The sequence below is a fragment of the Meriones unguiculatus genome, chromosome 11 (genome assembly GCF_030254825.1).
Source record: "Meriones unguiculatus strain TT.TT164.6M chromosome 11, Bangor_MerUng_6.1, whole genome shotgun sequence".
Taxonomy (NCBI): domain Eukaryota; kingdom Metazoa; phylum Chordata; class Mammalia; order Rodentia; family Muridae; genus Meriones; species Meriones unguiculatus.
The window spans coordinates 95,519,981-95,534,303 of record NC_083359.1 but is presented as its reverse complement, the minus strand read 5'-3'; the positions used below and the strand labels follow the sequence as shown (position 1 = coordinate 95,534,303).

Below are 14,323 nucleotides of genomic sequence, written 5' to 3'. Positions count from 1 at the left end.
ACATTTTTTTCCTAATATTATTTTGTAAGCTTTACTTTTCAGATTGACAATTTGTAAGAACATTCAAATATCTTGTTTTGTTTTGTTTTGTTTTGTTTTCATGGCATTTCTTTTAAGAGGGTAACAAAGGTTTGAGCTGCATAGTTGGAAACAGGCTGCTTAAAGCTAAAAGCTGGGTTACTCAACAATTGGTGAAATCTGTTCCATCTAACATTGAGCAGCTTTGTGTCTTGCCTAGAAAAGAAGTACAAGAGACAGCCCACAGCATGAGGTCATGAGTGTTGAGGGAGGTGCGAGTATAAACAACCAATGACGGAGGAGGCAGAGTATGAAGAGTTAAAAGTATCAATAAGGAATGTTCTGCTTAGGGTCAGTTTTATTTGCCTTTCTAGTGGATCTAGTAGGCTTGTCAGTAGTTCGCTAGCCCACATAACCATCTTGCCAGTCTTTTTGACTGTTAATATTTTTGTTTTTGTTTGAGACAAGACTTCATATATACAGGCCTCCTCTGAACTTGCCATGAGCTTGGATTTCAAATGAAGAACTTCGGATCCTCCTGCCTCTGCTGAGATTGCAGGTGTGTGCCACCATACCTAATTTGGGGGTGCTGGAAGTTGTACCCAAGCTGTCATGCATGCTAGACAAGCATTCTCCCAATTGAGCCACGTCCCTAGCCCCCTTTATTAGAAGGAGGTACTGTTTCCTTCTTTTTAGCCAATGAAAGAATACATTCATGTTTTAACAGGGGGAGCAATATCTCCAGCTTTGTAAGATGTGCCCATTCATGTCATGGGTGACTAAATTTGACTATCTCATGGATACTGGGACAGCAATTGACTATAGTGTGCATAGGGCATTGACTAGTTTCTTCAGGGTACCACTATAAGGGAAGGACGGGCAGATGTATATCTATTTCACATTGAGTCCTGAGATCTAAGTCATGTGCCTGGACCCCTAGTTAGTATTTGGATGCAGCAGCATCTCTTAGGATGCTGTGGTGCTACCTGCCCTGTATCTGAACAGAGTGGATTGTTCCACATGCATGTGCAAAAACATCAGTCACAACCTGAGGAGCGATGGTTCTGAGAACTTCACTTTCTAACATTCTATAAAGTAAAATTTGTGCAGTTCAAGCAGACTGATTGGGGTTGAGATGATGGGGAAGTTAATTATGCTTACATGTGAAGTGGCTTTATCCTGGTATTGCTGTCAAGAGATTTATAGAAATTATTCCTGCTGTTGTCCTGTGAACCTAGCATTTGCTGTTGTTAAACGTATTTAATCCTCTGTACACTTCCTTGCAACTACTTACAGAGGCATGCCCACAAGAGGAAGAATGGCAAGGAGTGTGATTGACAAGGTGTCAGGAAGGTAGGTGTTTACAGTTCAGTCAGAAGGGCATAGCTTTTCCAAGCTTTTTGTAGTTTGTAGGACATAATCCTTAGAGACATCCACCCAGGAGGTTTCCTACCAGGATATTACTTGGTTTTGGCTTTTTGAGGCAGGGTCTTAAAGCCTAAGCTGACCTCCACCTTGCTGTGCAGCTAAGGATAATCTTGAACTTGTGACCCTCCACCTCCCAAGTTCTGAGGTTATATGTATATATGTCCCGCTTCATTTATTTTTGCTGTATGCCATATAAATAGAGCCCCAGGGTACTCTATTTTTTTGGGATAGACTTGTTCATTTATTCATCTCATTATTTACTAATATTGCTGAGTTAGGATATTCTTTGTAAGTTAGCGTCATTATACTTAGAGTTGAACCTTTTGAATAAATCTCAAACCTTATACATCATAAGGAAGAATTGTCACAGAATGTCTTGCTAAAGATCCAAAAATCTTGCTTTTAGGCAGTTATTAAGTATGAATTTTCCTATTTTAGAATTAGCCTAGAATGAACCAATAAGACCATTTCAAAATGGTACAAGTTTTCAATTTAAGATGAAAATTATATTCCATTAATTTTTTTTTTTAGTTTTCTATCATTAGAGCACTGGTTCTCAAACCAAGACATCTACCCTCCAGGAGGCATTAGGGAGACTTTGTGGTCAAAATGGGGAAGGGGACAATACCAGCAGTGGTAAGACTGAGATAGAGGTACTGCCCTCATGAGATGCTCAAGGCAGCTCTCTCTCCACAGACCTCCGTGCTGCCAAGATTGAGGCACCTGGCAGGCGAACATCCTGAGGGTTCACTAGGAACTTCGTTTCTCTGCCCCATGTCTGCCTGTTTGCCTTGGCATCTCTAACTAGGTTATATGCTTTTTGTACTATATCGTTATGTACAGGAATTCTAGTACTTTGATTGGTCTGCTTCCTACATGACAACGCTGCTTGTACTCACCCATCTCTCTTCTATTACAAGTCAATAGTGGCTTTCTTCTGGAGGTTCAGGATCATGCAGACAGTATAGAGAATCAGTTAACAGTCTCCATTTTTAAAAATTTTCTGATATGTGAGAAATTTCATGGACTTTTAAAAACATTCCCTAGAAATAGAATAATTCCAAGACAACTGGAAATAAAGACTTTTTCATATGCCCCAGAAAAACCACCCCAAAACTAATAGAAAAATTGCATATTTATTCTTTGAAAGGGTATTGTGTGAAGGTTCTCATTACACGCATCTGACAGGTTCCTGTGAGTTTAGTCTTCCTTAGCCACCCAGGGTAGGTGCTTTTATTGGTCTCATTTTGCAGAAAAGAAAACATGTTGAAGGCATGGAATTTGATGAACATCACACAGCTGGTAAGTAGTAAGGAGGCAGAAATGCCTTCAAACTCTGCCCGTCTGATAACTCACGTGCTATGACTGAAAAACGCCTCTGTCTTCAGAGAGGTGTCAGATGTAGTCCAGGGGCAAAAGGAGCTACACACATTCCAGGAACTGTTTATGTCTCCTCCCTATATTAATTACCCTTTAAAAGTCACTCCTGTGACTTTTAACTAGTGTTTCCACGTGGGAATAAGACAGCTCTTCATTAACTCCCAGAGTCACCAAAAGGTAGGGAGTGCAGCTTGAGGTCTATTGGGGCCAGCACTAACAGACAGCTCCTATGTTATATTGAATGAATATAACAGGCTGTACAAATGACTGGGAAACACAGACATAGCTCAGTGAAATCACAGGAAAGTTACTTGTGGGGAGATCTGGGAATGCTTCACTAATGAGAAGGTGTTTGCCCTGGACCTCAGGGATACAAAGGATTTTCATGGGATGATTCGAGGGATAGCCTTCCCTGTCAGAAGCATGGTAGAAATGAAGTCCTTGCTTGACTTGACTTGGAGCTCCCACCCTTCTGTTAGTTCTGGACTGTTGAGATTCCTAAGTGTGTGTGTGTGTGTGTGTGTGTGTGTATGTGTATTTTTTCCTTTGTAAGCTTGTGAAAGCTCAAGGACTTGAGGCAACGATGGCCAGAACCTTTATAACTGCTCCAGAGTGGGTTCACACTGAACCCAGCCTGCCCTAATGATGTTATTTCAGAGCCAGACTATGTTAAGCTCCTTAATTTTTTTTTTTTTTCCCTGTAAGGGCACTGCCCAGATAAAGGAACATAGTGGTGCCATTGCTCTACTGCAGGTGGCGAGAACTGTGGTGAAACAATTCAAGGGCTTGAATAGAAAAATAGGGTATGGAGATGGTTGGGGCAGATGGTACAGTCAAAGGTCTGTAGTGCATTCTGGTGTAGGGGTTTCACGGAAAGATTCCATACCCTTGTGTGTTTGCCTAATGAATGGGCCTGTGGTAGAAAGTCTGGAAAAGGATTACACTAAAGGAGACTTGACATTTATCCAAATAGTCCTGGGTCAGTTGGTCTGAAAGTCAAAATCACAATAGGAGCCATTTTACACTCAATTCCTGTTTTCATGGGCTAAGCATTAAGAGTCAGCATTTGAGACACCTCCTGCCAAGAAAAAGACTGTCAAGGAAAGGGCTGCTGCTCTGACCTGGAGAGCTTATGTTCATGGAAAAGGAAAGATAAATCTTCCCTTGGAAGTGAAAGCTTGAGTGGTTCTGGAACCAGCCTTGCTCTCACATCATGTAGATGTTTTATGCCCTTGGACAACACAATAATGAAGCTCCCTTCTTAGCCTTCATTTTTTTGCTCTTTGTCTTCCCTCTTTTGCGAGTGGAGACTTACTGTAACTAGGACTTTGGTGGAAAAAAAAATTTTTTTTTGAGGAAATTATTTTCTTGCCTGTCCCAAATCCCCACCCTGGTCACCAAGATGGGTTTCACCTTAAACACAGCCACCTGATAAATTATTGCTTTAAGCTCTAGACGTTTTGTTCCTGTGTTTTACTTCCCAGGCTATGTAGCAATGTCTTCCTTTAACACATCCCACAGGCTTCTTATCTTCTCTCTCCATTCTCCTTTTATGATCCTGGGCAGCTTATATATTCTAGTTGGTTAATTTCTTACACACACACACACACACACACACACACACACACACACATTTCTTCAGCTCTTCATTCTTAGAAAAATGGCTTGGTCCCTCAGGCTGCTTGGATTCTCTCCAGTTGAGTCATAGCATCATAATAGAAAGTCACTTAAAGTAGTTGCTACCATCTGCTGTACAACTTGGCTCTCTTGAGAGTTTTGTAAATTATAAAGTGACTAAATGGAAATATAATTAGGTACTTCTCAGATTCCCTTATGCTTTCTACTTCTTTTTGTGGTGCTAGGCACATGATAGGCAAGAGCCCTACCATGGAGCTGCACCTTAAAGCTTCCTTAGTATTTTTAATTTGTTCATTTGGGCTATCTCAGATTTTGTTTCGTCGGTGCCAAATTATGAATCTAGCATCCCAGAATATACTTAGAAACTAGATTCATTGCCCTAGGAAGGCACTATTCCATAAATCATAGGTAGATTTGTTTTCATGGATTTAAAAAGACCTCAAGCTTACCCTTGTCCTTTGATCACAGGAACTTGCTTTGGACAAATCTTTATAGGAAAACAACCCAGAAAAGGCCCTGAATCAGCAGCCAGATGATCTGGGTTTTCATTCAAGCGGGATCCTGTGACCTCAGACTAGTCACAGGTTCAGCACATTGCCCGCCTTGAGTGCACTGTCCTCTGGGAAGCAGCAATTGAGCACAGAGTGGGCTCTAATGGGGCTGTTTCTCCGCTACAGCTGCAGGGATTGGAAGTTCCCTGGAAAGGAGGAGGAGAGAGCTGGGACTGCCAACTCACGGTCAAGGTAAAGAGTTTAACACTGAGATGACTGTCCAAGCAAGGCGATAGAACAGACAGAGCCAAGCTGGAGGTCAGAGGAGTCAGGGACCAATGGGAACTGGTATCGCAAGACCTAAATAGTGGGACGAGATCACGGCGAGAGAAATCACGGGGTGTCTTCCAAGCTACCCTAGGGTGTCCACACCCCATGTTTTACCAGCTGCATCAACAGTTACTTATCCCTCCTTCCTTTAAAAAATAACCATATTTAAGGGACAAAACCACAGCAACACTAGTGAGGAGCAGTGTGAATAAGAACAGGAGCAGCAGCAGATGTTTGAACTGTGAGAAGAGAGCCATAGACCAACATGAACACTGCCTGGCCGAGTGACTCTTCGGGAGACTCAGTGACTTCCATAAGGCAGCTTAATATTATACACCATTACAGGCTCAGAGTGGCAGTTTCTGCTTGGCAGTGAGCAACAGATCTGCTTAAGGTATCTGAAATAGTTTTATTTTAATACTTTTTTTTTTTAATTTGGATGAGTTTTGCCTACATATACGCATGCGTGCCATGTGTGTACCTGGTTCCCTCCCAGATAAGAAGACAGTGTCTGATCCCCTGTGAGCCACAAGGTGGGTGCTGGGAACCAAACCTGAGTCCTTTGCCACAGTGACTCTTAACCACTGAGCCATCTCTTCAGCTGCTGAAATAGTTTTTTCTATTTTAGCATAGTATTTTAAACACATTTTAAAGAGTTCTTTAATGCTGTGCTTTTTTATTTTTGGAACTGGATCTTGTGTACTATCCAGAAAGATTTATATTTTAGAAGAAATAGTTGAAAACGGACTCTGAGAAAGGATGGGGAGTAGATATGATAGAGGAGATCATTCATTAGAACACTTTTTTTATAAAAAAAAAAAAAACCCAAATGAGGTAATCCAAAAAACTACTGTCATATTGGTGTTTTGGAAAACTGCCTGCCTTTATTGCTTAAATGGAAACTGATCGTTCCAACGGCTTGGAAAATACTAAGCTTACAAAATGACCTGATAAAGAAGGTAAGCACTGTGGTGAGAGATCTGTAGTCAGCAATGAGCAGATTAAATCTCCTTTTTGAACAGCCCACTTCACTTGCAGAGAAATGAGGATGCTTCCCAAGCTTGGACTTTGGAAGCGAGCTGTGGGGTTTGAACCCTTGCTCAGTTCAACAGCAACGGTAACAGTACTTTCTGCCCGAGTCAGAGTGTTGAGAGGATTAAATGAAACCATACAAGAGGCTGCTCAGAACCATCCCTGACACACTCTATTAAACAATTAGTGAAGGGGGTGAGGAAGCTTCCCCAACAAATGGATATCGTAAATGAAGCGTCAAAGAATTGCCACCTTGCTTAAAATATCAAGCAAGTATTTTCAAACATATTAAATGTACCTCTATTCCTTAATGTTCAAATATGAATAGAGGGTACTAATTGGAACTAGGACTGGATCACGTGATCCCGTTTTGTTTTGTTTTGTTTTTCTCAAGGCAGTTTTCTTAAGATGGGTGCTTCATCAAAACAGCAAGCACACCCAGCCAGGCCCCACAGGATTTTTAATCCTAGCATAAAGAGGTCCAGCACCTCATTCTGAGTGGTCAGATCTGCACCTCACATTGTCTAGTTAAGCGACAGATTTGCTCGGCAGACTGCAGCTTTGAGCACTGAGTGCATCCTTGATGGCAAACGGAGTGCTGACTCCGGCAGAAATTTCACGTTTCTGCAAACTGGCTTCTAAAAATTTAATGGGTTTTTGTCCTACTTAACCCTTTGACATAATAGGTGACACGTTTCGTTTACGTTTCCCACAGAAGGAAGAAAGCGTCTTTATGAAGCAGCCTTCATCAGGCTTGCTTTCCATTGCTGTACGCAGATAAGCAGTGCTCAGCCTCTCCTCTTCCTGGATAGGATTAGCCGGCCCCGCCCCTTCCCCCACGTGGTTAAAACGCCAGCGTCCCACTCTGCCGAGAAGTTTACCACTTTCCATGAAATGGGTGTGTGCTACTTCGAGCGATGGGCCCTACCACACCAGCTCTTGTAACAGATGCAAACATCTGGCCCACGAGGTGGGCAGTACTGACTGCTGTAAGCGTGTGTTCTGTTGGGTACGAAATTGCTTATCCAGGCTAGACGGAGATCTAGGGATATGCTACTCGGTGTGACCATCTAGTGGCCAAAGTAGGAAAAAACGTTGTTCCTGAGTATTTGACACATCAGGCATTGAAAAGCTCAAGGGAGCTCTCCATTTCTGTGCTTTCTGTCCAACCTGCACCAACCTGAAGCGATTTTACTCTCAAGGGTACAAAAACACTTTATGCATTATCATTTTACCAAATTCATTCACATTCTAAATGAAGCACGAACACACACTGAGATAGTATTATGTTAACTCTCTTGGGGTCAAATAAATAATTATGAAAGCAATCCCGGATTTAATATAGGACTACGGCCTCAAGTGTAATATTTTCTTATAGAATTGCATTGTTTCATAACTTACTTTCTATATTTTATTCCCTAGCACGGTACCTAGAATGCTGTGTGTTTATTGTATGTTTGTTAGTAAATGCTATAAATGAATGCATCATCAAGTTGGATTACAAAAAACTGACTCAAGCTAATTCAGAGAATTAACATTTGAATGCCTCTTGCATCTCAGATTTTTTAAGTTTTTGTGTGTATGGTGTATGTTTGTGTTTGTGTCTGCATGTGTGTTCATGTGTGAGTGTGGTTGCACATGCATCAGAGGACAACCTCAGGTGTCGGTCCTTGCCTTTCTTCCACCTTTGAGACAGGGTCGCTTGCTCGCCGTTTCCTATGCCAGGCTAGCTGCCCCATAAGCTTCCAGGGATTCTCTTGTCCACACCTCCCATCTCACGGTAGGAGTGCTGGGGTTACAGGTTGTATCACTGCATCCACCTCCATGTGGGCTGTCGAGATCAGAACTCAGGTCCCAACACTTGGACACCAAGCACTTTACTTACAGATCCATCTCCCCACCCCTCAGCTTTGCCTGCTTCCTGTCCGCATTTGCATCGGCCCCATAAAGTCTTGATCCTCATCAATTCTAAACCGTCCTCCTACAGACCATCCCAGCGTTCCCCAGGCAGAGTAAGCCCTGCCTCCCTTGCCTTCGACAGGTCCCACACACAGCTGTTTCAGCACTTACTCAGTTGTTTGCACAGCTGTCCCCTCCATTTAACTTTTTCAAATGCTGCATATCAGTCTGTTTCTGTGGGCAGTCCCAAGCAGGAGGTTGCCATTGGCAGGTGCGATCATCCTGCCTCTGTTTGCACTCAAGGTAGAGCCAAAAGCCGTTCTGTGCGATGGAATCACCCTTTGGGATCCCTGCGGCAGCCCACAGCCAGCCACCGTATGTGGACAGCGTGGCTCTGCCGCCTTTCCTTTCCAAGACCTGCTCGGCTCTCACACCAGAGTCCTAGGGAGCTCAGTTTCTTTTCCCATGACGAATGCCTGCCCCATACGTCTTTCACGACCCATTTCACGTATATCTTTGTGAGGTCACCCCCGAGATGCAGCCTGCCAGGACTTGTTCTAGCTTGTTGTCGTGCCTTAGCCCTAACGTACAGTGACTCCACCTCATCTCGCATTGCCCTCTCCTGCTGCACGTGAGTTAGCCTTGCTTTTACAGGAACACCTGTGCACCCAGGTGAGAAGGACCCCACACCTCTAAGTCTTCCGGGATCTGCCGAGTTTAGTTAAAACAGGCAATTCCCACACCTTGTCACATAGCTCTACCCTAAGATCACCAGCAGGGGTGGGGGAATGCAGAAGTCGCCCTCTTCGGGCAGTAGATGGTATGAAGTCTCTCTGCTTTCCAGAAGGTTTTGTTTTAGTTTTAATCAGCAGGGAGCCTTTATATAGAATTTTGTTGGTACAATACAGGTTTCCTTAGGGATTAATTATCCCAGTTTATATATACATATGATTGTGCTTTGGTCATATTCCTTCCTCACCCTCTCTTGGACTTCCCTACTCACACTGGACTCCCTCCGCCCCCTCAAAACAGTCCCCTTTCCTTTTAGTACACATGAGATAAAACACATGATATTAAGGAGAAAACAATAGATTGGAGGTCAGAATTGGGTTCTCAAAATAGTCTCTGCCACCCACAGGGGTCCTTAGCTCTTTTGAGACACAGATTTTTTTTTTTTTTCCAAAATAGCGACACACTGTGCATAGAGTGATTGTCACAAAGCCCGATGCATAGCTGGCCCCTGCTTTGCTAGGGGCCACTTTTGCATTTCCTATTATTCTTAACGTATGTACTACATGAAATAATGAGACTCACTACCTGGCGATCAGCTGACACGGCTGGAAAGCAGAGACAAGACAGCCTCCTCTTCGTGGGGAAAGCTCTAGGAATTAAGAGGAATAAAGCAAGGATGTACGTGTTCAGGCGTGTGTGCCTGTATGTGTAGGTCAGAGGTCAACACCCATGGTGACCCTGTTGTCTACCTTGTTTTGTGAGATGGGGTCTCTTACTGGCCTGGAGTTCACTGAGAAGGCTCTGCTGGCTAGCTTGCAAGCTCGACGAATCCATGCCTGTCTCCATGTGCCGCCACCCATAGCTTTTTGTGTAGGTCCTGGGACTCACGCTCAGGTCCTCATGCTTGCGTGGCAAACACTCTGCTAACCCATCCATCTTCCCAGCCCACAGGAAATAATTTTAACTCTGAACTCACAGGAGTGTTAGAGGGACTGCTATTATGTCGCCAGGGGGCTGTAGTTCAGGCCATTTTAAGTGGGTCGCCATGGAAGACTAGTTAGACCAGAGCCACTGCTCATCTATCCACGTGTTCTACCCAGGAGGATCTGAGAAAGGCGGGCCTTGCTCATGTCCCTCCCCGAGTAAGTCAGTGTCCTGACCTGTGTGTCGTTCCCCGTCTTTGCATTCGTTGCACTTCACTACCTTGTTGAATTTCTTCCTGGACTTGCCATTGGACCTGAAGTTCTGGGAGGCACTGTTATCTATGGGACGCCATGCCTACTTTCTAGCACCATGACTGACACGTAGATAGACAGCAAATGGTTAATAACCGAACGAATCTGAGTTGCACATGAACATGATCATGAGTATGACTGTTCATACTCACTATGCTAGCATGTTGCTGGCATACCCCTAAAAGTTCATTTATTCATAAAGTTAGGTTGAGACTTGTTAATTTACAACAGTGAAATTCTTTGCACTAAATTCTCTTGCCTGTGAAGAACTAAACCATATCCAATGTAAGCTGATGTCAAATTTAAGGTCAAGCTTTATTATTTGAAATTAGTTATAAAATTAAATACCTTTATATTTAATAATAATATTTGTAAACTTCATAGAGTCAACTATTTTTTAACCATCAACTTAATGTCATTATAGGAACTTATAGATGTCTTTCTAGGAACATAATTAAAGCGTATATCATTCTTGATAGAAAAATTTAATAGACCAAAATTAGATTTCTGAAACAGAACATCTAATTTAATCTCTAGAATTCCTTACTGTAATTTAAATTGAGGTGTACCATTTGCTGTTGGTCACGGCTCTCTGAAGGGTTGTTTTCTCATGCCATATTCCAAAATCCAGACTTCTGGTCACTACTTAATAAATATTCAGTTATTTATCCAGCTGTTCTTACTAATGTCATATGTATCAGACACCGGGGAAAGTGCTGATGCTCCACCTTTACACCTACAAAGCACATGGCTCAAATGAATATTAACTGCTGTGCTGATTCTTAAACCAGATGTCTCTTCATTCTGCACCTTTCTAATCACAGAATTTTATAATGTGAATGGATCTTCAGTGTTATGAAGGCAAAAATCCAGGACCTAGAGAAATTGTCTTACTCTCTGGAAGCTATGCAGCAAGCTAGAGAGCTGGACTGGTCCTCAGAACTCTTAGCAGGGGCCCCAATGCCTTCATGTTGCTCCTTGGAAGATCAGGCTTGTTTTCCTTCCTTGTGAGAGCTGCCCTTTGCAATGTGGGCATCCTGTCATCCTGCGTGGCGCCTTCCCAGGTGCTCGTCTTCCCCATGTCTGCCCATGGGCTGTGTCATTTACTTCCGTGTTATCGTGACAAAACTCTTGGTAAAACAGTAAACAGGAGAAGGATTTATTTCACTCATGGTGTTCCGAACATCATGGTGTGGAAGGTGAGGTGAAAAAGAAAAACTACTGTCCTGACAGGGCCTCATGTCGTGGCTGGCCAGAAGCAGAGCGAGGAGATGGCTCTGGCACCATGTGGCTAATTCTGCTCTTTCTCTTTGGCAGAACTTTGTATAGAGGCTGCATTATTTGGGACTTGGCTCATTTTCAGGGCTCATTTCAGGACTGTCCTACAATCCGAATGCTGTTGTTATTCTGCATTTCCTGTTATAGCTAAACACACTCCTAATTGATTTTCCTGGGGAGCCTGGTTTGTTAGCACTCTGGGTCTCCTGCTGTTTCTGGAACATCCGCTGGCTCCAGGCTCTCTGTTCAGGGTTTGTGGTGGAACGTGACTTCTGCCTGCTCCTTACTTTACTTTTCTCTCTTCTCTTGCAGGGTTTGTTTCCATCACCACCCTCACTGTGCTGGCCTATGAACGTTATATCCGTGTGGTACATGCCAGAGTGATCAATTTTTCCTGGGCCTGGAGGGCCATTACCTATATTTGGCTCTACTCCTTGGCATGGGCAGGAGCGCCTCTCCTGGGCTGGAACAGGTACATTCTAGATGTGCATGGACTGGGCTGCACTGTGGACTGGAAATCCAAGGAGGCCAACGACTCGTCCTTCGTGCTCTTCTTGTTTCTTGGCTGCCTGGTGGTGCCCGTGGGCACCATAGCCCATTGCTACGGTCACATTCTGTATTCTGTTCGAATGGTGAGTTGAAGGCTGCGGACGTCCCTCCCCAAACCATGCCCACATCCATCATTTGGTGTGAAAAGAATCAAACTCTTCCTAGATGATTAGTTTGTTACCCAGAGTTGAAGGACCTACGGGACTTACTGTCTAATAGAACTTTGCACTGTGAGTCATTCCCGGAGCATGTCAATGAGGGATGACATCGCTCTCTGTACACCACCCTCTAAAGCCAAAAGAAACAAGGAAAGGACAGATGGACAGTACCAACCAATACGCTACCATACTCCCAAAGTTAAGAATTCTGAAAGGAAAAATTCCAATTTCTATAATTAGATTCATTCCAAGATCACAGGAACCCACCTACCGAGACTGGTAGAGGCGTGAAGAACTTGAACACACGCTGAGCAGGTTTTATGCGGGAACCAGCCAGAAAAAGAATGTAGTAACTTACGATGGGGGCACAGCCACATGGTAATGTTAACTTCAGCCATGTGCCACTTCCCAGCTGCTATGTGTCTGTTGCATATATATATAGTATGTGTACATATGAATGTATGTGTGCATATATATGTATATATATGCATGTATGACTGACCATCAACTATTTTTGGACTGAGTTACAAGCAGAGTAGATATAAGGGAAGGGGTGAAGACAAGGGAAGTGATTAAAAGAGAGATTTGACTTTAGCCTATGTTATTATCCTAGCAGAGAACTCCATGCAGATAATTTGCCTGCATTTCAAGCTGCAGGCTTCTCTCTGTAGAATGCCCAGTACAGCACAAGTCCGTGACCAGGGTGGAAAATTTATGAATCAGTACTCTGAAAACAAACAAACAAACAACAACAACAACAACAAAAATAGTTTCCTCGATCATGAAGAAATTGTTTCCCTTCAACCACAAGCCTTTTAGGTTGTCTTGTAGGGACTTGAAAATCTGGCTTTAATAACTTTTTAAATTTTTATTAAATAAGTTAGAAAAGTATAAAAAACATTAATGGGACTTTGTGAGATGGTTCTGTGGGTAAAGCAATTGCTGTTCAAACATGAGCACCTAAGTTCAAATCCCCAGAATCTATGTAAAGCCAGGTATAGTGTAGTAATGTGTATCTGTGATACCAGCAACTGTATAGCAAGATGGGGGGCAGAGGCAGGAGAATCCCTAAAACCTTGCGGGCTAGTAGATGGTGGGGACCTAGGCTAGAGGTTGCCCCTGAGCTCCATACGTGCGCTGTGGGGTGCATATGCCATCCCTCTCCGTCTCCATGTGTCTCTCCCTACACACGCATGCACACGCACACACACACACACTAAGATATTCGCTCAACCACAGTAGGTTTTAACTGAGGGAACTAAACCCCAGAGAGGTACTGGTTAGGTCTAGCTGCAAGATTTAGGTCACAAGTCAACCTCCTGTGATCCTGTACATTATTCTTTCCATGAAGGCGGGACAAATAACCGTGGCTGCTTGCCTGTTTAAAGAGAAAAGGGATCACTTTCAGGACCATGCTTTCTTCACTTCCTGCAGCTTCGCTGTGTTGAAGATCTTCAGACAATTCAAGTGATCAAGGTTTTAAGATATGAGAAGAAAGTGGCCAAGATGTGCTTCTTGCTGGTCTTTGTCTTTCTCACCTGCTGGATGCCTTACATTGTGACCCGCTTCTTGGTGGTTAATGGCTATGGACACCTGGTCACTCCAACAGTGTCCATTGTTTCTTATCTCTTTGCTAAATCCAGCACTGTGTACAATCCAGTTATCTATATCTTCATGATCAGAAAGGTAAGTGCCGGAATTAAGGACTTGTTTTTACCCTGGGAAACAAGTAGAAATAGATTTTATGGGGGTTGACAATTTAGAACAATGTCAAGGATAGAACAAAACAACAAATCTAAAGAAATAAAAATGCCAAGTCAATAATTTTGTATAGCCAGGTGTGGTGGCACACACCTGTAATCTCAGCTCTTGAGGGTGGGCAGAGGAAGGCAGATTTCTGTAAGTTCAAGGTCAGCCTGATCTATTCCAGGAAAACCAAGGCTACACAGAGAAACACTGTCTCAAAAAAAAAAAAAAAAAAACAACAGAGAAGAATTTTGTGTAAGTGTGCTGGGGAGATGGCTCAGAGGTTAAGGGTGCCTGCTATTCTTCTAGAGGACTAGAGTTTGAGTCCCAGCATCTGCCAGGTGTTTACAGCTGCCTATGACTCTGCCTTTGGGGAATCAGTGCCCTCTCTGGCTTTTGCAGGTATCAA

General features: G+C 43.3%; 1 protein-coding gene across 2 annotated transcripts in view; it reads left to right on the top strand.

Annotated features, from left to right (window-relative positions):
- The window catches only part of Opn3 (opsin 3), a 28,267-nt gene that overhangs the window by 10,943 nt on the left and 3,001 nt on the right, over window positions 1-14,323 (top strand). Inside the window, exons 2-4 of one of the 2 annotated variants that reach the window (XM_060364736.1) lie at window positions 5,142-5,207; window positions 11,774-12,093; window positions 13,603-13,854. In XM_060364736.1, coding sequence (XP_060220719.1) covers window positions 5,142-5,207; window positions 11,774-12,093; window positions 13,603-13,854 — 638 coding nt within the window. The remainder of the gene's footprint in view (window positions 1-5,141; window positions 5,208-11,773; window positions 12,094-13,602; window positions 13,855-14,323) is intronic. The other variant, XM_021658513.2, reaches the window with a different exon arrangement.